Source organism: Schistocerca gregaria, chromosome 1, assembly GCF_023897955.1.
Source record: "Schistocerca gregaria isolate iqSchGreg1 chromosome 1, iqSchGreg1.2, whole genome shotgun sequence".
NCBI classification, from domain to species: Eukaryota; Metazoa; Arthropoda; class Insecta; order Orthoptera; family Acrididae; genus Schistocerca; species Schistocerca gregaria.
The window spans coordinates 1,015,655,879-1,015,678,757 of record NC_064920.1 but is presented as its reverse complement, the minus strand read 5'-3'; the positions used below and the strand labels follow the sequence as shown (position 1 = coordinate 1,015,678,757).

General features: G+C 41.6%; 1 protein-coding gene across 1 annotated transcript in view; it reads right to left on the bottom strand.

Annotated features, from left to right (window-relative positions):
- The window catches only part of LOC126278867 (cytochrome P450 4c3), a 313,222-nt gene extending 290,658 nt beyond the window's left edge, over nucleotides 1-22,564 (bottom strand). Inside the window, exon 1 of the mRNA XM_049979145.1 lies at nucleotides 22,359-22,564. Coding sequence (XP_049835102.1) covers nucleotides 22,359-22,560 — 202 coding nt within the window. The 5' untranslated portion in view covers nucleotides 22,561-22,564. The remainder of the gene's footprint in view (nucleotides 1-22,358) is intronic.
- Nucleotides 22,565-22,879: the final 315 nt, after the last annotated feature.

Sequence of the window (22,879 nt, the reverse complement as noted above, 5' to 3'; positions counted from 1 at the left end):
TAAGAGACACACGTGTATTCAGGGGATTCTTTGATGACACTGATCATTATTTAATCTGCAGTGAAATTGGGATTGTGAGGCCGAAAGTGCAGGTGGTCTGGTCCATGTGTAGGAGGATAAGAGTGGAGAAACTTCAGGATAAGGAAATCAGGCACAAGTACATAACAGCGATCTCAGAAAGGTACCAGTTAGTTGATTGTAGTCAATTACAGTCATTGGAAAAGGAATGGACAAGGTACAGGGACACAGTACTAGAAGTGGCTAAAGAATGTCTTGGAACAGTAGTGTGTAAAAGTAGGAAGAAGCAAACAGCTTGGTGGAATGACACAGTCAAGGCAGCCTGTAAAAGGAAAAAGAAAGCGTATCAAAAATTGCTACATACTAGAACTCAAGTAGACAGAGAAAGTTATGTTGAAGAAAGAAACAAAGCCAAACAGATAATTGCAGCTTCCAAGAAGAAATCTTGGGAAGACTTTGGAAACAGGTTGGAGACTATGGGTCAAGCTGCTGGAAAACCATTCTGGAGTGTAATCAGCAGTCTTCGAAAGGGAGGTAAGAAGGAAATGACAAGTATTTTGGACAGGTCAGGAAAACTGCTGGTGAATTCTGTGGATGCCTTGGGCAGATGGAGGGAATATTTTGAAGAGTTGCTCAATGTAGGTGAAAATACGATCAGTAATGTTTCAGATTTCGGGACAGAATGGGATGGGAATGATGATGGAAATAGAATCACATTTGAGGAAGTGGAGAAAATGGTCAATAGATTGCAGTGCAATAAAGCAGCTGGGGTGGATGAAATTAAGTCGGAACTCATCAAATACAGTGGAATGTCAGGTCTTAAGTGGCTACACACGATAATTGAAATGGCCTGGGAGTCGGGACAGGTTCCATCAGACTGGACAAAAGCAGTAATCACACCTATCTTTAAACATGGAAACAGAAAAGATTGTAACAATTACAGAGGTATCTCTTTAATCAGCGTTGTGGGTAAAATCTTCTCAGGTATTGTTGAAAGGAAAGTGCGAGTATTAGTTGAGGACCAATTGGATGAAAATCAGTGTGGGTTTAGGCCTCTTAGAGGTTGTCAGGACCAGATCTTTAGCTTACCGCAAATAATGGAGAAGTGTTATGAGTGGAACAGGGAATTGTATCTATGTTTTATAGATCTAGAAAAGGCATATGACCGGGTTCCTAGGAGGACGTTATTGTCTGTTCTACGAGATTATGGAATAGGAGGCCAACTTTTGCAAGCAATTAAAGGTCTTTACATGGATAGTCAGGCAGCAGTTAGAGTTGACGGTAAATTGAGTTCATGGTTCAGAGTAGTTTCAGGAGTAAGACAAGGCTGCAACCTGTCGCCACTGTTGTTCATATTATTTATGAGTCATATGTTGAAAACAATAGACTGGTTGGGTGAGATTAAGATATGTGAACACAAAATAAGCAGTCTTGCATATGCAGATGACTTAGTTGTGATGGCAGATTCGATTGAACGTTTGCAAAGTAATATTTCAGAGCTAGCTCAGAAATGTAAGGACAGTGGTATGAAGATTAGCATCTCCAAAACGAAAGTAATGTCAGTGGGAAAGAAATATAAACGGATTGAGTGCCAAATAGGAGGAACAAAGTCACAACAGGTGGACGGTTTCAAGTACTTAGGATGCATATTCTCACAGGATGGCAACATAGTGAAAGAACTGGAAGCGAGGTGTAGCAAAGCTAATGCAGTGAGCGCTCAGCTACGATCTACTCTCTTCTGCAAGAAGGAAGTCAGTACCAAGACTAAGTTATCTGTGCACCGTTCAATCTTTCGACCAACTTTGTTGTATGGGAGTGAAAGCTGGGTGGATTCAGGTTACCTTATCAACAAGGTTGAGGTTACGGATATGAAAGTAGCTAGGATGATTGCAGGTACTAGTAGAAGGGAACAATGGCGGGAGGGTGTCCACAATGAGGAAATCAAAGAAAAAGTGGGAATGAACTCTATAGGTGTAGCAGTCAGGACGATCAGGCTTAGATGGTGGGGTCATGTTACACGCATGGGAGAAACAAGGTTACCCAAGAGACTCATGGGTTCAGCAGTAGAGGGTAGGAGGAGTCGGGGCAGACCAAGGAGAAGATACCTGGATTCGGTTAAGAATGATTTTGAAGTAATAGGTTTAACATCGGAAGAGGCACCAATAGGGGATCGTGGAGGAATTTTATAAGGGGGCTATGCTCCAGACTGAAGGCTGAAAGGCATAATCAGTCTTAAATGATGATGATGATGATTAGACATCCCGCTGGGATCTCTACAGCAGTACCAGCAGAGCTTGGAAAAACAAATGAGTTACGTAATGACGTGTAATTCACGATACTGCCGCTAGGAGACTAGTAAGCAGCAATGGCTGACAATGAAAAACTGACGACACAGCAACGATCGGCAATTTTGTTACTTTTTCATGAAACGAAAAGCCTTGTTGTGATTCAGAGGCGATTTGGACCACAGTTCAACACACGATGGGTCCCTTGCAAGAAGACCATCCACAGGTTGTACGATAAATTTGTACAGGAAGGAACAGTATTGGAAGCGAAGGGACCTCGGCCTAAGCCTGTTTGTTCGCCGGAGAATGCTGAAGCGGTACGAGTTGCTGTACAGAGAAGTCCCGTGAAATAGTGTAGAAAGGCAGCAGTGCAACTGGGAATATCCAGACGTTCCGTTCAATGTATTCTTAAAAGTGACCTCCATATGTACCCATACAAGATGACCTGTGCACAGAAGCTCACTGAAGAATACAAGCACCAGAGACTACTATTTGCTCCGTGGGCGGAGGATAGGGAAGAAACTCACAACAACGTTTGGTTTTCAGACGAGTCGCATTTCTATTTGGACGGTGTGGTTAACAAACAAAATGTACGCTTTTGGGCCACTGAAAACCCACAAGTGCTTCATGAACGACGACATTATACTCCGAGGATTACAGCGTGGGCAGCAATTTCCAGTCACGGACTTATTGGACCCTTTTTCTTTGAAGAAACTGTGAACAGCGAGCGTTATTTGAGCATACTTCGCAACAGCTTTATTCCACAGCTTCTTGCTACTGCCTTGCCCTTCAACACGTAGTGGTTCATGCAAGATGGAGCAAGGCCACATATTGCAAACACAAGCCGGCCGGGGTGGCCGAGCGGTTCTAGGCGCTACAGTCTGGAACCGCGCGACCGCTGCCTCGGGCATGCATGTGTGTGATGTCCTTAGGTTAGTTAGGGGACTGATGACCTCAGAAGTTAAGTCCCATAGTGCTCAGAGCCATTTGAACCATTTTTGAACTGCAAACACTGTGTTGGAGTTTTTACACGAGCATTTCGACATGTGGATCATTTCACTCAGGTTTCCAGGTCGCTTCAATGACGAACAAAATTGACCCCCAATAGGCCAGACCTCAATCCATGTGACTTTTTTCTTTGGGGGTACCTAAAGGAAAAAAATTTTCCGAAACGTCCACGTGATTTAATGGTGCTCAGAAGACTTATTCTTCAAGCTTGCAGTGAAATTACGGAAGACATGTGCCATAGGGTAGTCACTAATTTCAGTGTTCGTTTGAAGGAAGTTAGGAAACGAAACGGTGGACATATTGAGCATGTGCTGAGTTATAACAAATCTCCATGGACGGCTCTACATTGTAGTAATGTTCCTTTCAGATTGTATTGACAATAAAGTTTACAAAATGGTAACACATTTCGTGCGCGACCCTGTATATCTGAAAGACGATGTCTATTCAAATTTGCGCCAGTCACATAAGAGAAGCATTAGTAGTACCACTGTGACGAAGCAGATCAGGTTTACTTTAAGTACACGCCGTGACGCTCATGAGGGCTAGTTCCCTTTCAGACTGGACGTGGTGAAATGATGTTAGTCAAGAATGCGTTTAAGGTGACAAAGACGCCGTTCCCGTTTCCGGCAGACTAAGATTCATTACCATACAATGGTGTGTTCTAACGTTGTTGACTTAGTGAACAACTTCAGAGACATGGCAATCTCCCCTAGTGCTAAGCTGTTTTCTTTTGATGTTAGCAACTTATTCCCTGATATACCTGCTCCGGAGTGCAAACATTCTCACAGAATGGGAGTTAACCCGGTTGTCACGGATGACATAAGGTTAGCTGCACAAACCTGTCCAACGCAAAATTATTTTCGTTTCCATGGCAGGATATGCAAACTGTTGCATAGTGTAGCTATGGGATGCTCCCTCAGTCTAGTTGTTGCTGAAATCTTGATGTAAAATTCTGAAACATGGTTTTTGGAAAATAATCAATTTTTTCCAATATTTGATACTGATTTAGGTATGCTGATAATTTATTATGCTTATGGACAGGTGCTACCAAGCAACTAAATTCTGAACACAGTAGTTCACAGTGGAGTTTGGGGGTAACTGCAAAAATTACTTAGATCTAAGCATAGACATTAGTGACCGTACTCATGCTTTCAAGATTTATAGAAAATTTACCACCACATATATGGTAATAGCCACCATTTCTCAACACCCAGTGGCCCATTAATTTTCAGCCTTTAATTCAATGAAACATCGGCTAATATCCATCCCCATGAGTGAACACAGCTTCCAATTGGCATTAAATGCAATCAAACAAACAGCATCAAACAATGGTTACCCTCTTGCCTTAGCGGACTCCATAATGCCCTAAAAACAGAAAGAACAGGTGGACTCTCGTCTTTACCCTTTCCTTGACCCACCACTTCAAGAAAGCAATAAATGGAGCACAAATACATACTTAGGAATAGTGTCACTGAATGTAGCCAGAAAACTTAAATACAGGAACGTAAGAACGTCATTTTATGTGTACAACACTGTTGGACATTTTTTTCCCAACGGTAAAATCAGCACTCCAGCACTGAAAAAGGGTGGAATAGATAAAATTGTGGAAAACTGTATGTATGTCAATCTGGTAGAGCAAATTGTACCAGCTCATAGGAACGTCACAGATGTTGGGAACATGTAAAGGGAGACTTTGCTTTTGCTTAAAAAAGGTTATAGTTGCAAGGTGGAACATGAAGTATTACATCACATCCATAAAGGAAGGGAGATGAACTGTCTTAAAATAATGGAAATTAAGAAACGCATGTCCATCAACCTAAGCTTAGTACTAAATGACTAGACACTGTTCCATTAGTCGGCAGTTATAACTGTAGATACTGCTCATAATCCTATCTACGACATCTTGTAATAGTGCCATTTTCCTGTATTTCAGCTACAATGATTTCTCTCGTTGCGCTAAAAAAAAATTTTAGTTTGTATAATCAAAGCTACTTCACTCGCCTGCTTAATATCACTATTATGCCTTATCTGTTTGTAATTTAGGACCTACTGAAGACAAGATTATTTTGTTTAGCCACGTATTTGGAATATGTCACTAAAGTTTATTGTTCAGTTATTTTCTTCTACGTTCAACTGTTGTAATTTGTGTATAGTTTATTAGTTAATGAATCACATATTTATCTTAATTTAATAATGTTACCCTACGACTTATCTTAGAAGCTAGATTAAGGAAGGGCAAACCTACGTTTCTAGCATTTGTAGACTTAGAGAAAGCTTTTGACAATGTTGACTGGAATACTCTCTTTCAAATTCTGAAGGTGGCAGGGGTAAAATACAGGGAGCGAAAGGCTATTTACAATTTGTACAGAAACCAGATGGCAGTTATAAGAGTCGAGGGACATGAAAGGGAAGCAGTGGTTGGGAAAGGAGTGAGACAGGGCTGTAGTCTATCCCCGATGTTATTCAATCTGTATATTGAGCAAGCAGTACAGGAAACAAAAGAAAAATTCGTAGTTGGTATTAAAGTCCATGGAGAAGAAATAAAAAGTTTGAGGTTCGCCGAAGAAATCGTAATTCTGTCAGAGACAGCAAAGGACTTGGAAGAGCAGTTGAACGGAATGGATAGTGTCTTGAAAGGAGGATATAAGATGACCATCAACAAAAGCAAAACGAGGATAATGGAATGTAGTCGAATTAAGTCGGGTGATGCTGAGGGAATTAGATTAGGAAGTGAGTTTTGCTATTTGGGGAGTAAAATAACTGATGATGGTCGAAGTAGAAAGGATATAAAATGTAGACTGGCAATGGCAAGGAAAGCGTTTCTGAAGAAGAGAAATTTGTTAACATCGAGTATAGATTTAAGTGTCAGGAAGTCATTTCTGAAATTATTTGTATGGAGTGTAGCCATGTATGGAAGTGAATCATGGACGATAAATAGTTTGGACAAGAAGAGAATAGAAGCTTTCGAAATGTGGTGCTACAGAATAATGCTGAAGATTAGATGGGTAGATCACATAACTAATGAGGAAGTATTGAATCGGATTGGGGAGAAGAGAAGTTTGTGGCACAACTTGACCACAAGAAGGGATCGGTTGGTAGGACATGTTCTGAGGCATCAAGGGATCACCAATTTAGTATTGGAGGACAGCGTGGAGGGTAAAAATCGTAGAGGGAGACCAAGAGATGACTACACTAAGCAGATTCAGAAGGATGTAGGTTGCAGTAGGTACTGGGAGATGAAGGAGCTTGCACAGGATAGAGTAGCATGGAGAGCTGCATCAAACCAATTTCAGGACTGACGACCACAACAACAACAACATCGCTTTTACACTGAAATAATTCGTTTCGTTTTATTCATAATCCTACCATCAATGTTTTTATCTCTGTAAATGGTGATACCCTGCAGATACACTAGTTTAAATCTTTGGTCCAAGAAAATGTCAGTGCACCGCATACTTGCCTTTGTACCTGATGATGGCGTAACAGACGAAAACCGGTTCGTATAACAAATAATAAATATTGTAGAATATTAAAACTTCCTGGCAGATTAAAACAGTGTGTCGAATGAGACTCGAACTCAGGACCTTTGCCTTTCGCGGGCATGTGCTCTACCTCTTTTTTTCCGCTGTTGATCGTTACCGGCTACCATCTGATCTACTCAAGCGCGACTCACGCCGCGTCCTCACAGTTTTACTTGCACCAGTACCTCGTCTCCTACTATCCAAACTTGTAAAGCTGTGAGGACGGGCCGTGAGTCGTGCTTGGGTAACTCAGATGGTAGAGCACATGCCTGCGAAAGGCAAAGGGCCCGAGTTCGAGTCTCGGTCCGGGACACAGTTGTAATCTGCCAGCAAGTTTCAAATCAGCGCACACTCCGCTGCAAAGTGAAAACCTCATTCTGATTGTAGAATATTACACGAGTGTTGTGTTCATAATAGGTACTTTCTTTTCCTGTCGCGCCAGCTGGACGCTGTGACGTTCGATGTGAATCGGTTACGAGCAGGATGTCACCAGAAAGATGGGGAGGCAGGGGTCGTGTGTACGTGGCGTCCGAGGCCTCGAGCGCAGCTTGTGTACAGCAGACGTAGCTCAGAGCGAGGCCACAGAGCCAGGCGGTCTCCCCACACGCCGGACAGCGCCCCGTGCGTCCTCTGGGGCGCGCTGTGACGCAAGCGGCGGCGAGTGGCCGGTGTCTTGCGTAGGAGGCGGCGGTAAACACGGCGACCTCGCGCCGCTGTTTTCGTTCGCGCATCCACATCAAACGGTTACCCAACGTCAGCAAAGCGAGAAATTGTTGCCGCAAAACAAATGCTCCTCGAATTGGTGTCGAACTGGGGCACTGCTTCACCTTGTTGTAAAATACTGTCAGGAACGAGGTACAGTAGCATGTCACCACATTTGTTTCTAACACTGTATCTAACAGTTTGGCTCGCCAATTATTGCAGGAGTAAGCAGGTATGTGTACTGCCTTAGGTCAACACTGCGTCCGCCTTGAAAGCTAATCATTTTTTATTTCTCCTTCGAAATTCATTCTCATATTATTGTCATCAATTGAGTTTGAGCTTACTCTTTAGGCTGTTTGCCACGTCCATGTAAATTGGGCAGCCGGCCGCTGTGGTCGGGCGGTTTTAGGCGCTACAGTCTGGAACCGCGCGGCCGCTACTGTCGCAGGTTCGAATCCTGCCTCCGGCATGGGTGTGTGTGACGTCCTTAGGTTAGTTAGGTTTAAATAGTTCTAAGTTCTAGGGGACTGATGACCTCAGATGTTAAGTCCCATAGTTTTTTTTAAAAAAATTGTGCCTAGCCGATCCTAGGACACCGTACACAGTTCTGAAGCTGAAACTCAAACTGATGGCAACTAATCTGATGATACTTGCTATGACGCCTACATCGATGATGACACAATATATATATATATATATATATATATATATATATATATATATATATATATATATATAACGAAAAAAGGTCAGAACGAAGCGATTAAAATAAATGTTGTATTCACACTTTTAAAATGTTCAGAAAAGCGTTAAAGTAACATTTTAAGAAGTGTAAATTTCAAAAAACGCTCCCTGGCAGGTCACGGATCTGGAGCCTCTTTTTTTACAAACCAAGCACAGTATATATACTGAGGTTCAAACCTCTTATCGCCGCTTTTCGTATTTGAGAAATAAATAAGGGTTTTTATAATTCCATCCTCCTCAAAACATAATAGTTTTTCCTCTTTTTTTAAATATTACAAAGCTTTTTTCATTTATTGAGTTTTGGGATGTGCCCGTATACCCATTTCGATAGTGGAATGTCAACAATGACGATACGAACCTGAGGAAAACCCAACGCCCCGTATTCGAGTAGAAAAAATCTCCGACCAGAATAGGGGTTGAACCCGGGCCTCTTCAGACAACAATCTGCCGCGCTGACTGCGCAATTACCGTGGCCCACTACAAGATTTTCAGAAGAACAATCCAAGATTTCTCATGAAAGCATATAATCTTAGCATATTTCTAACAATTATAGCCAGGAATTGACGCATACTGTCTAATGAAAGATACAGCTGCAGCAGGCAGACACCTTCCGCACCCAGTAAACCTTAATTTTGTACTGTTTGTACTCTATACTCTCTTCACTGAAATGATTTTCTCCTTCTTAAACATTAAAAGAAAAGTTAATGCTTAACGACCATTCGATGCTGAGATCGTTAAAGACGAATAGGTCTTAATGAAGAATGCGGTGTCCTGGCTGGCGTATGAATTACACCCCCCTACCATGCAAATCCGACATCTTACCACTGGAGCAGCAAGGTTAGTCTTGCTCTCTAATGGAGTAACAATAATAACAAGCCAATAAGACGTTTGCCGACTTCTGTGGCCGAGCAGTTCTAGGCGCTTCAGTCCAGAACCGCGCTGCTGCTACGGTCGCAGGTTCGAATCCTGCCTTGGGCATGGATGTGTGTAATATCCTTAGGTTAGTTAGGTTTAAGTAGTTCTAAGTCTAGGAGACTGATGACCTCAGATGTTAAGTCCCATAGTGCTTAGAGCCATTTCAACCATCAATAAGACGTTTCAAGTGAATCAATCATTATAACACAACTGCTGTGAATACTCGTACGGGAGACTTGAGTGCACGACGCTGCAGTTGTAATTAAATGTTGAAGTTCCTGATCTGTGCTGTGACGATTCCAGCGCAGTTCGGGTCAGCAGATCCAACGGTATTTTACAGCCTCCTGTTAGTGAATTAGCTGTTATTTCGTTTTGCACGTCTTCCAACGACATACACACACACACAAAAAACCACAGGATGCTTTGGAAAAATAATTAAGAAAAGATTAAGCACGAATGAATCCTTGTTGTTAGTTTCTTATTTTGCATTCCTTTGTGCTCTGAAATGGTTGGGGATGTGATCTTTAAGGGTGTTGTTGTGGTCTTCAGTCCTGAGGCTGGTTTGATGCAGCTCTCCATGCTACTATATCCTGTGCAAGCTTCTTCATCTCCCAGTACCTACTGCAACCTACATCCTTCTGAATCTGCCTAGTGTATTCATCTCTTGGTCTCCCTCTACGATTTTTACCCTCCACGCCGCCCTCCAATACTAAATTGGTGATCCCTTGACGCCTCAGAACATGTCCTACCAACCGATCCCTGCTTCTGGTGAAGTTGTGCCACAAACTTCTCTTCTCCCCAATCCTATTCAATACTTCCTCATTAGTTATGTGATCTACCCATCTAATTTTCAGCATTCTTCTGTAGCACCACATTTCGAAAGCTTCTATTCTCTCCTTGTCCAAACTATTTATCGTCCATGATTCACTTCCATACATGGCTACACTCCATAAAAATACTTTCCGAAACGACTTCCTGACACTTAAATCTATACTCGATGTTAACAAATTTCTCTTCTTCAGAAACTCTTTCCTTGCCATTGACAGTCTACATTTTATATCCTTTCTACTTCGACCATCATCAGTTATTTTGCTCCCCAAATAGCAAAACTCCTTTACTACTTTAAGTGTCTCATTTCCTAATCTAATTCCCTCACCATCACCCGACTTAATCCGACTACATTCCACTATCCTCGTTTTGCTTTTGTTGATGTTCATATTATATCCTCCTTTCAAGACACTGTCCATGCCGTTCAACTGCTCTTCCAAGTCTTTTGCTGTCTCTGACAGAATTACAATGTCATCGGCGAACCTCAAAGTTTTTATTTCTTCTCCATGGAATTTAATACCTACTCCGAATTTTTCTTTTGTTTCCTGTATTGCTTGCTCATTATACGGATTGAATAACATCGGGGAGAGGCTACAACCCTGTTTCACTCCCTTCCCAACCGCTGCTTCCCTATCATGCCCCTCGACTCTTATAACTGCCATCTGGTTTCTGTACAAATTGTAAATAGCCTTTTGCTCCCTGTAATTTACCCCTGCCACCTTTAGAATTTGAAAGAGAGCCCGCATCTCGTGGTCGTGCGGTAGCGTTCTCGCTTCCCGCGCCCGGGTTCTCGGGTTCGATTCCCGGCGGGGACAGGGATTTTCTCTGCCTCGTGATGGCTGGGTGTTGTGTGTTGTCCTTAGGTTAGTTAGGTTTAAGTAGTTCTAAGTTCTAGGGGACTGATGACCATAGATGATAAGTCCCATAGTGCTAAGAGCCATTTGAAAGAGAGTATTCCATTCAACATTGTCACAAGCTTTCTCTAAGTCTACAAATGCTAGAAACGTAGGTTTGCCTTTCTTTATTCTTTCTTCTAAGATAAGTCGTAAGGTCAGTATAGCCTCACGCGTTCCAGTATTTCTACGGAATCCAAACTGATCTTCCCCGAGGTCGGCTTCTATTAGTTTTTCCATTCGTCTGTAAAGAATTCGCGTTAGTATTTTGCAGCTGTGACTTATTAAACTGATAGTTCGGTAATTTTCACATCTGTCAACACCTGCTTTCTTTGGGATTGGAATTATTATATTCTTCTTGAAGTGTGAGGGTATTTCGCCTGTTTCATACATCTTGCTCACCAAATGGTAGAGTTTTGTCAGGACTGGCTCTCCCAAGGCCGTCAGTAGTTCCAATGGTATGTTGTCTACTCCGGGGGCCTTGTTTCGACTCGGGTCTTTCAGTTCTCTGTAAAACTCTTCAATCTCATTTTTGAGACGTTTGTATTCCTTTTTGCCTGCTTCATTTACTGCATTTTTATATTTTCTCCTTTCATCAATCAAATTCAATATTTCTTCTGTTACCCAAGGATTTCTACTAGCCCTCGGCTTTTTACCTACTTGATCCTCTGCTGCCTTCACTACTTCATCCCTCAAAGCTACCCATTCTTCTTCTACTGCATTTCTTTCCCCCATTCCTGTTAATTGTTCCCTTATGCTCTCCCTGAAACTGTGTACAACCTCTGGTTCTTTCAGTTTATCCAGGTCCCATCTCCTTAAATTCCCACCTTTTTGCAGTTTCTTCAGTTTTAATCTACAGGTCATAACCAATAGATTGTGGTCAGAGTCCACATCTGCCCCTGGAAATGTCTTAGTATTTAAAACCTGGTTCCTAAATCTCTGTCTTACTGTTATATAATCTAGCTGATACCTTTTAGTATCTCCACGGTTCTTCCATGTATACAACCTTCTTTCATGATTCTTAAACCAAGTGTTAGCTATGATTAAGTTGTGCTCTGTGCAAAATTCTACCAGGCGGCTTCCTCTTTCATTTCTTAGCCCCAATCCATATTCACCTACTACGTTTCCTTCTCTTCCTTTTCCTACTACCGAATTCCAGTCACCCATGACTATTAAATTTTCGTCAGCCTTCACTATCTGAATAATTTCTTTTATTTGATCATACATTTCTTCAATTTCTTCGTCATCTGCAGAGCTAGTTGTCATATAAACTTGTACTACTGTAGTAGGTGTGGGCTTCGTATCTATCTTGGCCACAATAATCCGTTCACTATGCTGTTTGTAGTAGCTTACCCGCATTCCTATTTTCCTATTCATTATTAAACCTACTCCTGCATTCCCCCTATTTGATTTTGTGTTTATAACCCTGTAGTCACCTGACCAGAAGTCTAGTTCCTCCTGCCACCGAACTTCACTAATTCCCACTATATCTAAACATAACCTATCCATTTCCCTTTTTAAATTTTCTAATCCACCTGTCCGATTAAGGGATCTGACATTTCACGCTCCGATCCGTAGAACGCCAGTTTTCTTCCTCCTGATAACGATGTCCTCTTGAGTAGTCCCCGCCCGGAGATCCGAATGGAGGACGTTTTTTGACTTCCTGAAGAAGGGTAGCAGCCTTTTCAGTAGTTGCAAGGGCAACAGTCTGGATGATTGACTGATTTGGCCTTGTAACAATAACCAAAACGGCCTTGCTGTGATGGTACTGCGAACGGCCGAAAGCAAGGGGAAACTACGGCCGTAATTTTTCCCGGGGGCATGCAGCCTTACTGTATGATTAAATGACGATGGCGTCCTCTTGGGTAAAATATACCGGATGTAAAATAGTCCCCCATTCGGATCTCCGGGCGGGGACTACTCAGGAGGATGTCGTTATCAGGAGAAAGAAAACTGGCGTTCTTCGAATCGGAGCGTGGAATGTCAGATGACTAATGGTAGCGCAGAGTATTACACAATTTTCGTAAGTTGTTGTTCCCTAGTGCCGGCTGGCTCACGCCAGATTTCCTCACGAATTAGAAAAACCATATAATTATTCGCCAACCATAATGAACCGAATTTTAGACTAATGCCAGATAAAAGAGTGGTTTTACTGGGGTACTGCCGGAATGTTTCCTTTGGCAAGCATACCTCCCATGCTTGTCTTATTCGAGCATGAGCTCGTCTCTGAATTCATAACAACGCGCTAAACCCTAAACATACATTCTTTCTTAAAAAAAAAAAGATTGCTTCCATACCTGGACCAGTTTTCATAACACCTAACACAGGGCGAAAGCTATCGACTATGACTGTCAGAAACAGTGTACTGGTAAAGGAAACCTCAATTTTGATTTAAATCGTACGTCATGTTGCTCTTATAGAGCATTTGTTCAGACTCCTGCATTTACACAGCTATTACATAGTAGTGAGGTGCTGTTTCCGACATTAAATCGATTGTGAATAACATTCTTACGCAGACTGACACTCTTATTAGTTTAGTTTCGGATAACATACGATCTCATTTGGCACTGGACAGTAGGGAAATAGTAGTTTCGTTTCGGTAGCAGCGAACGGTATCGTTTAATACGTTAAAATCAAGTAAATCCACGGATTATCGTTAAGTGGATAGTACTGGGAAAAGCTAAATACATATTAAAAAAAGTATTGGACTGTAGTAAACATTACTTTTTCTGCGACAATGAATTTCATAACTGATCGTAAACAAATGCAAATTATTTTGTGAGATTTTTGCAGTTCTCTGACGTTTTGCGAAAACATACAGAAGCGCTATCAGTTGGATGAATAAACTCTGGTAATACTACAATGAATTTTATTTGGTTTTGTTGCAAGATGAATTTGTATTCTGCGTAAAAAATAAATAAAGCTGCTCAGTTCCGACAAGCATCACGCGACATTGTCACACACAGTGAACAGTGACTGACACAAGAAAATTAAAAGCTGCAGAAAAATCAAGAATTATGAACAACGAGGTAAATGAACTATGGTGATTTTTCGATACATAATACAAGAACCAGAAAACTAAATAATGCTTCACAACAGTTGAATTTCTAACGAGGACAGTGTAATTCTGAATCATATTAACTTCCAATAAAACTCAAAACACTTCCATAAAGTGGAAAGGGTACAATATATATATAAATGACCTAGTAGATAGTGTCGGAAGTCCCATGCGGCTTTTCGCGGATGATGCTGTTGTATACAGAGAAGTTGCAGCATTAGAAAATTGCAGCGAAATGCAAGAAGATCTGCAGCGGATAGGCACTTGGTGCAGGGAGTGGCAACTGCCCCTTAACATATTGCGAATACATAGAAAGAAGGATCCTTTATTGTAGGATTATACGATAGCGGAACAAACTCTGGTAGCAGTTACATCTGTAAAATATCTGGGAGTATGCGTGCGGAACGATTTGAAGTGGAATGATCATATAAAATTAATTGGTGGTAAGGAGGGTGCCAGGTTGAGACTCATTGGGAGAGTCCTTAGAAAATGTAGTCCATCAACAAAGGAGGTCGCTTACAAAACACATATGTGTAAAGAAAATATTTAACAATCAGAGGGACATTAGCCAGCACGATTGCCGTTCTTGTGACATTTTTCGTTGCGAAGACATGAATGGAAATACTTCTTTTTTCAATAGCACTCTATATTTTTTGTTGAGGTATCCACTTCGTATCCTCAGTAAAAACTTTGAGGTTCGCCGATGACATTGTAATTCTGTCAGAGACTGCAAAGGACTTGGAAGAGCAGTTGAACGGAATGGACAGTGTCTTGAAAGGAGGATATAAGATGAACATCAACAAAAGCAAAACGAGGATAATGGAATGTAGTCCAATTAAATCGGGTGATGCTGAGGGAATTAGATTAGGAAATGAGACACTTAAAGTAGTAAAGGAGTTTTGCTATTTAGGAAGTAAAATAACTGATGATGGTCGAAGTAGAGAGGATATAAAATGTAGACTGGCAATGGCAAGGAAAGCGTTTCTGAAGAAGAGAAATTTGTTAACATCGAATATAGATTTAAGTGTCAGGAAGTCATTTCTGAAAATATTTGTTTGGAGTGTAGCCATGTATGGAAGTGAAACATGGACGATAACTAGTTTGGACAAGAAGAGAATAGAAGCTTTCGAAATGTGGTGCTACAGAAGAATACTGAAGATAAGGTGGATAGATCACGTAACTAATGAGGAGGTATTGAATAAGATTGGGGAGAAGAGAAGTTTGTGGCACAACTTGACTAGAAGAAGGGATCGGTTGGTAGGACATGTTTTGAGGCATCAAGGGATCACAAATTTAGCATTGGAGGGCAGTGTGGAGGGTAAAAATCGTAGAGGGAGACCGAGAGATGGGTACACTAAGCAGATTCAGAAGGATGTAGGTTGCAGTAGGTACTGGGAGATGAAGAAGCTTGCACAGGATAGAGTAGCATGGAAAGCTGCATCAAACCAGTCTCAGGACTGAAGACCACAACAACAACAATCCTCAAGACCTCGTCAAAAACGTTTCACAAAGTAACACTGACGTTAACAGAAACCGTAACACAAAATTGACTTTGGATCTCTTGTATTAGCACACAAGGCGAATGAAACGAAAGTTAATTTCTCCCATATGTCTCTGGTTTACGTCTTGTAGACTACGGAAATAGGATAACGAAATCTTCGAGCACAGATTGGGCATCATGACACTCAAAGTTTTTCATTAGTATCGTGCTTCATTTATTTGATTCACAAATGCACGTAAGTTATTGCTTACGCAAAAAAAATTATTCTTACCAAAGCATACAGCACAGTGATGAATTATCCAGATTAGTCACTATGTATTTTGCGTACTTACACTAACTCGTGAGTCTCTATCCGTTTCCTAGTTAGTCGACAGCGACAGTAGTGAAGTTAGGGAATTTTGCTATGTTGTATTCAACTAAATTGCAGCGCTTTCTTGATGAAACTCTTTCGCGGTATTAAGCTGTAATGAAGAATGCGCTTGCGAATTTCCGCGACGCGTGAATATTGCTTGAGGCACGATTTTGATTTACGGGACGAAAATTTTCACTCAGTTTAGCAACCAGTCTAGTTTTCGCCAAAAACCAAACAGAAACGTGTTTGACAGCCATAACGGGATTACCTCAGAACGAGATACTCGTAATTTCGAACTAACGAAATTGAATTGCTTATCTAAAACTCTTTCCGGTGATGACACTACGTTCATTTATCTCCAAAGCTTTTGCTTCCGATTGATTATGACTCTTCATTGTAAGTAATATAAAATGAGTAGAATATTTTTTTTTCGTATAACAACACTAAAGTGAAATAAACTTCTGTCCGAGTTGTTACAGTAATAATACCGTAACTTCTTCATTTGAATCTACATCAGTTTTAATTTCCTTGAGATTAAGAGAACAAAGTTTTGAAAGTTCTTTGTGTGTAAACATAGTAAACGTCTAATTAAGAACCGTCTGGTGTAACTATAGAGGAAAATGTCTGGAAAATTGCAGGTATTTATTTAATAGTTTCAAAGAAGTTTATCGGTTTCCGAATCGAGTGCATTTCATTATAAGCTTTAGAATTTAGAATATGTTTTATCTCTGAAGGCTATTTCAGTGGACTGAAACCGTAATTATCACCGAAAGATAGAGTTACTGAAAGGTATCTAGATTAAAATCTGCGATTTTTATCAGATTACACTGTTTTAGTTCAAAATGGCTCTGAGCACTATGGGACTTAACTTCTTAGGCCATCAGTCTCCTAGAACTACTTAAACCTAACTAACCGAAGGATATCACACACATCCATGCCCGAGGCAGGATTCGAACCTGCGACCGTAGCGGTCGCGCGGTTCCAGACTGTAGCGCCTAGAACCGCTCGGCCACAGCGACCGGCCACACTTTTTTAGTATCAGTAACGTTTGTTTTTGAACATTCACTGACTTAACTCGTTTCGGCAGCACGTGAAGCGCGAAAAGATTTATTTCTGAATTTGTCAGTGTGATCTGAAATGTTGTTGCCCTGCGCAGTATTTCAACAGAACATAATTTTACTGACATCACGCAAAAAAGGGTCCTTCACAGTAATATGTAATTAGCTGTGATCTGAAATGTTGTTGCCCTGCGCAGTATTTCAACAGAACATAATTTTACTGACATCACGCAAAAAAGGGTCCTTCACAGTAATATGTAATTAACTGTGATCTGAAATGTTGTTGCCCTGCGCAGTATTTCAACAGAACATAATTTTACTGACATCACGCAAAAATACGTCCTTCACAGTAATGTGTAATTACCTACTGATTTATAAATAACAGTAACCCACCTGGTGCTGAAACGTCTCGTTCCAATGAATTTCCAAGAACAAACGTGACTGAAGCTGAAAAACTGTTCATTTATAAATGTCTTAATACAGTCGCAGAGCTCATGCAATTCAGTGCAACATGGGCAAATTTAAAAAGTTCGATGGGTAGCGATCAGTATCCTTGTGTTTTATATACACCAGACCAGTCGAGAAAACACGGTAGATGGCTTAAAAAGCAGAATAAAAATGGACTGTAAATGTTGGTGCTAGATAAAATAAAGAAGAGAAGACTGCTTCTGCAACCAAGGCCCTGAACAATGTTATATAGACTTAACAACCTAATGCTACATTCCCACAGGATTACTTTTCGTGCATTTGTGGGGGTGGCCCCACTAGTTGTGGATCGTGGTTAGTTCACACGCACTGAAATATCTACGCAGAAGCGACTAAGATGATCGCATAAAGCCAAGAACGGACGAGCTCCTCGTAGATAGTAATACTTTATTAAATTCGGACTTTGCTTCTATTTTAGCGCAGAAAATGAATCGGTGATGGAAGCGAAAGAAAAAGGAAGACCAGTGTTGGTGGACTGTGAAAAGCATTCTAAATAGGATATAAAGGCCATATTACTTGAGTGACTTGAAACTCAGTAATATTTACAGAGATAATATTACCAAATCTGGTTCTAATATGAGACAGGCAGTAAGTGTAAAAACAAAAGTTCAAGTGATTTTTCGCTAGCTGATCTCAGGATGAAGAGTCTGAAATTAGAAAGAATACTCTTAGGTATTTATTCTGAATTTAAGAGGAAAAGCATGTACTTCTTAATAAGATGTTTTAATCGAAAATGCTCATTAAAGATGCATCTGACCAATGTTCTGTTCGAAATTTAACTTTTGCTGAGATTTAAAACTTTTAACAGCTATTCAAACGACGTCGATTCGACGACATCTGAAGGAATCATGTATATATATATATATATATATATATATATATATATATATATATATATATATATAAAGTTTCCTATGCATTATTCCACAGTAACTTGAGACATGCCAATTTGCTACAATGCCAGAAGGCTCTCCAATGCTTCTTTGCCTCATTCTTTGAAACGTATTACTGCTACTGACTCCGTTGCTGATACCTGATTTTTCTTTTTGGCTTTCCTCGACCAGACCCTGCCTACACTGTTTCTTCTAATTGTACATACCGCGATTTATGTGCTCTCCTTACGTGTTGTTTCAAATTGTTAGGGCTCGAAATATGAGTACTAATTGTTAATTTTCTAGGCGAGCACAATTTATAATCGAAAAGTATTGGTGGTCCTGATCTAGATTCATAATTAACGTAATCACTTAAATTCGACCACAGATTTTCATCAGTTCCAAAGCTAGGATACAGTTCTATGACTTAGTTGCCACAGTCAGTCCATTAACAAAAAGTAGAATACTAGCGCACCTGCATACAGTTCCAGAAACCACAGAAATTAAGTCTTTTTCTGTCTCATCACTCGATGCGTTGTAGACATGGGGGTGGCAAGGTCACAACTGAAAATCAAGCAGATCTACTATGAGCCTCTGACGACATAGGATTTAGCACAACGCATTGTTAACGAGAGTCGGAGAACACGAAAACACAACTGACGCTGGCGTGTCAGGTAGTACAGGAACACACCTTGAGGTTTCATTCAACGGCAACAATAGATGAGCTTTTAAACCTGGAGCCACTTGAAGAAGCTCACAGTTTTCTTCACGAGAAAAATCCTTGACATTATCAAGTATGGAATCCAGATCCTTCGTGAAGGTAACCACTTGGCTATAGAGGACGCTGGAGTTGTAAGTTAGCAGCCTTTTTCTCACTCATCTTGCTTTCTTAGTTGAAACACGTGCACAGACAAACGCAAACACCCATTTACTTCCGTAACAAGCAAGATGCGTCTCGAGATAGAAATCACTTGATCTGTAGCTTTTTACGTGCGCCCAGAAGTCATCAGGCGTGACGTGCCGTCTAGTGAAACTAAGGGCACAACACACGTCTGGTGGGAGCATAGCTAGGCACAAGACCGATAATCCGTTAATCTGCTAACCATTACTTAACGAAGTTAATTTGGCGAGTAATGGATTAATTTACAAGTTAATTTTAAAAACGTTAACGAACTCTTTAGCTCCGTTAACTCTTTTTGAGTATGTTGGAAATTTGGAACTTTGTGGTAAGTTCCTATGGGACCAAACTGCTAAGGTCATCGGTCCCTAGGCTTACACACTACTTAATCTAACTTAAACTAACCTACGCTAAGGACAACATACAAACCCATACCCGAGGGAGGACTCGAACCTCCGACGGAGGGAAGCAGTGCGAACCGTGTCAAGGCGCCCGAGACTGCGCGGTTACCCCGTGCGGCTTTGAGTCTGTTAATCGTTAAGTGGTTACCTACTATTTATGACAAAAATGACGCCACACCGGCCACTGAAATAGTGTTCTAAACAGATAAGGTGATGGACGTGCGTGAGCAACTCGGGGTACGGGAGACTGATGTAAACAGTGAGTGCGAGTGTTGGCTGAGTTTGCGCAAAGTACCATTCTCTGTTAGTGGACTGTCTGTGGCAACAAAATCGTGTAACTGGATTCTAGCTCTGCAGCTGATGAAAATCTGTGGTCGCATTTAAGTGATTGCGTTAATTTTGAATCTAGATCAGGAGAACAAATACTTCTCGATAGTAAATTGTGCTTGCCTAAAAAATTGTTGGTGCTCATATTTCGAATCCCAACAATTTGAAATAACACCTAAGAAGAGCACATGAATCGCGGTGCGTACATTTTGAAGAAACAGTGTAGGCAGGGTTCTGTCGGGGAAAGCCAAAAATAAAAATCAGATATAAATAGCAGAGTCAGTAGCAGTAATCTAGTTTAAAGAATGCGGCAGAGAAGCACTGGAGTCTTCTGGCATTGTAGCAATTGGCAGCAGTATGTCTCAGGATAGCCGGCCGCTGTGGCCGAGCGGTTCTAGGCACTCAGTCCGGGACCGCGCGACTGCTACGGTCGCGGGTTCGAATCCTGCCTCGGGCACGGATGTATGTGATGTCCTGAGGTTAGTTAGGTTTACGTAGTTCTGAGTTCTAGGAGACTGATGACCACAGATGTTTAGTCCCATAGTGCTCAGAGCCATTTGAACCATTTGCTTCAGGATAATGCGGACCAAAGCATAGTAAACTTTTATGTTACAATGTCGTCGAATCAAAGCCGTTTGAGAAACTGCAAAAGCTTTAAATCCCAGCAAAAGTTAAATTTCGAAGAGAACATTGGGCAGACGCATCTTTGATGAGCATTTTCAATTAACGCAACGTCTTATTAAGAAGTAGATGCTTTTTCACTGAAATTCAAAGTAACGTACCTACGAGTATTTAACGAATACGATTCATTTGGACAACAAAGATAATCTTATCGTTTTTTGTGAAAAGTGATGTAGTCTTTCCTGTACAGGGGTGTTAAAACGTAATGTACATCCAGACGTTATTTTAACAGTATAGCATTACGATTATAGCGTGACTACACTGAAGGCGAAATTAAATAATGTTAGATTTTGTTGCGATAATTGCCTGGATTATAATCCTTTACAGATCTCACGATCACGAAGTGGTTTAATGAATCAAAAATTATTTCATTTTAGTTGGCAAAGTCTATTGGCTGGCAACTACGGCAGACTGCAGGTCAGCTCACACCAAACGTTATTTGGGCCTGACTGTTCACCGGTTACATGCCAACACAAGAGCCAGAATGCGTACACTGTTGGCGTGCATTGAACACTGATAGTTAAATAATTATAAAAGTAAGCGATTAAATGATTAACTGACTTTTTTTTTACTTATGTTCGATGCCCTATCCAACTTCCCCAACCAGGACATTTTTGTTTAAGCAACGGTAATGCGTTTGGTCAACTTGTTCATTTCACTACACCCATAAGGTAAAACATACTATTACGCATTAACCACTGTGCTGTCCCAAGGCTTAGGCCTGTTCCATCCCTCATTAAATCGACCACACGACTTATACGAATAATTGTAAGATCAGTTATTATTATTATGTTCTTTAAGTTTGTTTTAGGGTTTTCAGAAATACTGTGGGAAGAAAGTTTCTTTATGTTGCAGATAACGTGGAAGACGTTGCCCAATGATCACCACGAAAGTTCGACGTAGCGGCAAGTGGGCAAGGAATAAAACGAATGCTGTAAACGACCGCGAGCCATGGAAGAGCCTGGGTCGCGGGGGCGTCGAGCTTCCTACGTCGTTGTTGGACGATTTAAAAGCAAGAGATATTCTGAAACTTCCTGGCAGATTAAAACTGTGTGCCCGACCGAGACTCGAACTCGGGACCTTTGCCTTTCGCGTGCAAGTGCTCTACCATCTGAGCTACCGAAGCACGACTCACGCCCAGTACTCACAGCTTTACTTCTGCCAGTATCTCGTCTCCTACCTTCCAATCTTTACAGAAGCTCTCCTGCGAACCTTGCAGAACTAGCACTCCTGAAAGAAAGGATATTGCGGAGACATGGCTTAGCCACAGTCTGGGGGATGTTTCCAGAATGAGATTTTCACTCTGCAGCGGAGTGTGTGCTAATATGAAACTACCTCGCAGTTTAAAACTGTGTGCTGGACCGAGACTCGAACTCGGGACCTTTGCCAGGAAGCGTCATATCAGCGCACATTCCGCTGCAGAGGGAATATCTCATCCAAGAGATATTCTGCTATCTCTTTGTAAACAGATCGATCGAGTCTTGAAAGGTTCATGTAAAACGTATAGGCGGGTGACACATTAGGTGGGACCCGATGCTTGTAATACTTCCACAGTTATTAAAAAGTTGTTAAACGTCAAAACCAAAAGTTCATCATTTATATGGATAAAAAGTAGTAACGATATAGGAAAGGAAGAGTTGTGGCGTCAGAACGGAAAGTGATCATCGCTCAGGAACGAAGAAGGACGTAAACAGCGGGCGTTACGTGGTGAAAGGGAGGTAATGACAGTGGCACGTAAAGTGCCCTCCGCCACACACCGTCGGGTGGCTTGCGGAGGATAAATGTAGATGTAGATTTAGATGATCCGTACCGTCGTGCTCGACGTTGATCTCGACGGCGTTGCCGATGATGGGCAGTGCGGGCGGCCCCGGGATGCGCTGTATGAGGGACACGAGCCGGGCCCGCCGCCGCCTGTACAGCAGCGCCGCCGCCGCCAGCGCCACCAGCACCACGGCGGCCGGACTCTGCAACCAGCCGCCAGCCTCGGCCCACACGCGGCCCCACACAGCCATAGCGAAACTGCGCCCGCCGCGGCGCGCACGCACCTCTTATACCTAGGAGAAAACCGCTGACGCCCACACTCCCTCTGGCGCAACCCCCTGCCGTCGGTTAGCCACCACTTCACCTCTCGGCTTGATGGATTAATGGTGCGCTGTCATCCACAATATTTCGACGACCGACAACAGTACCTGAGAAAGACGACAGAGCTGCTCATTGAAATATCTGTATAAATAAAGTGGAGCGCCATGTGGTATATAATATACAAAGAGGATAAGTTGTTAACAAAAACCTCATGGTCGTTTGTTCAAAATTTTAAGTCTGCGTAAGTTC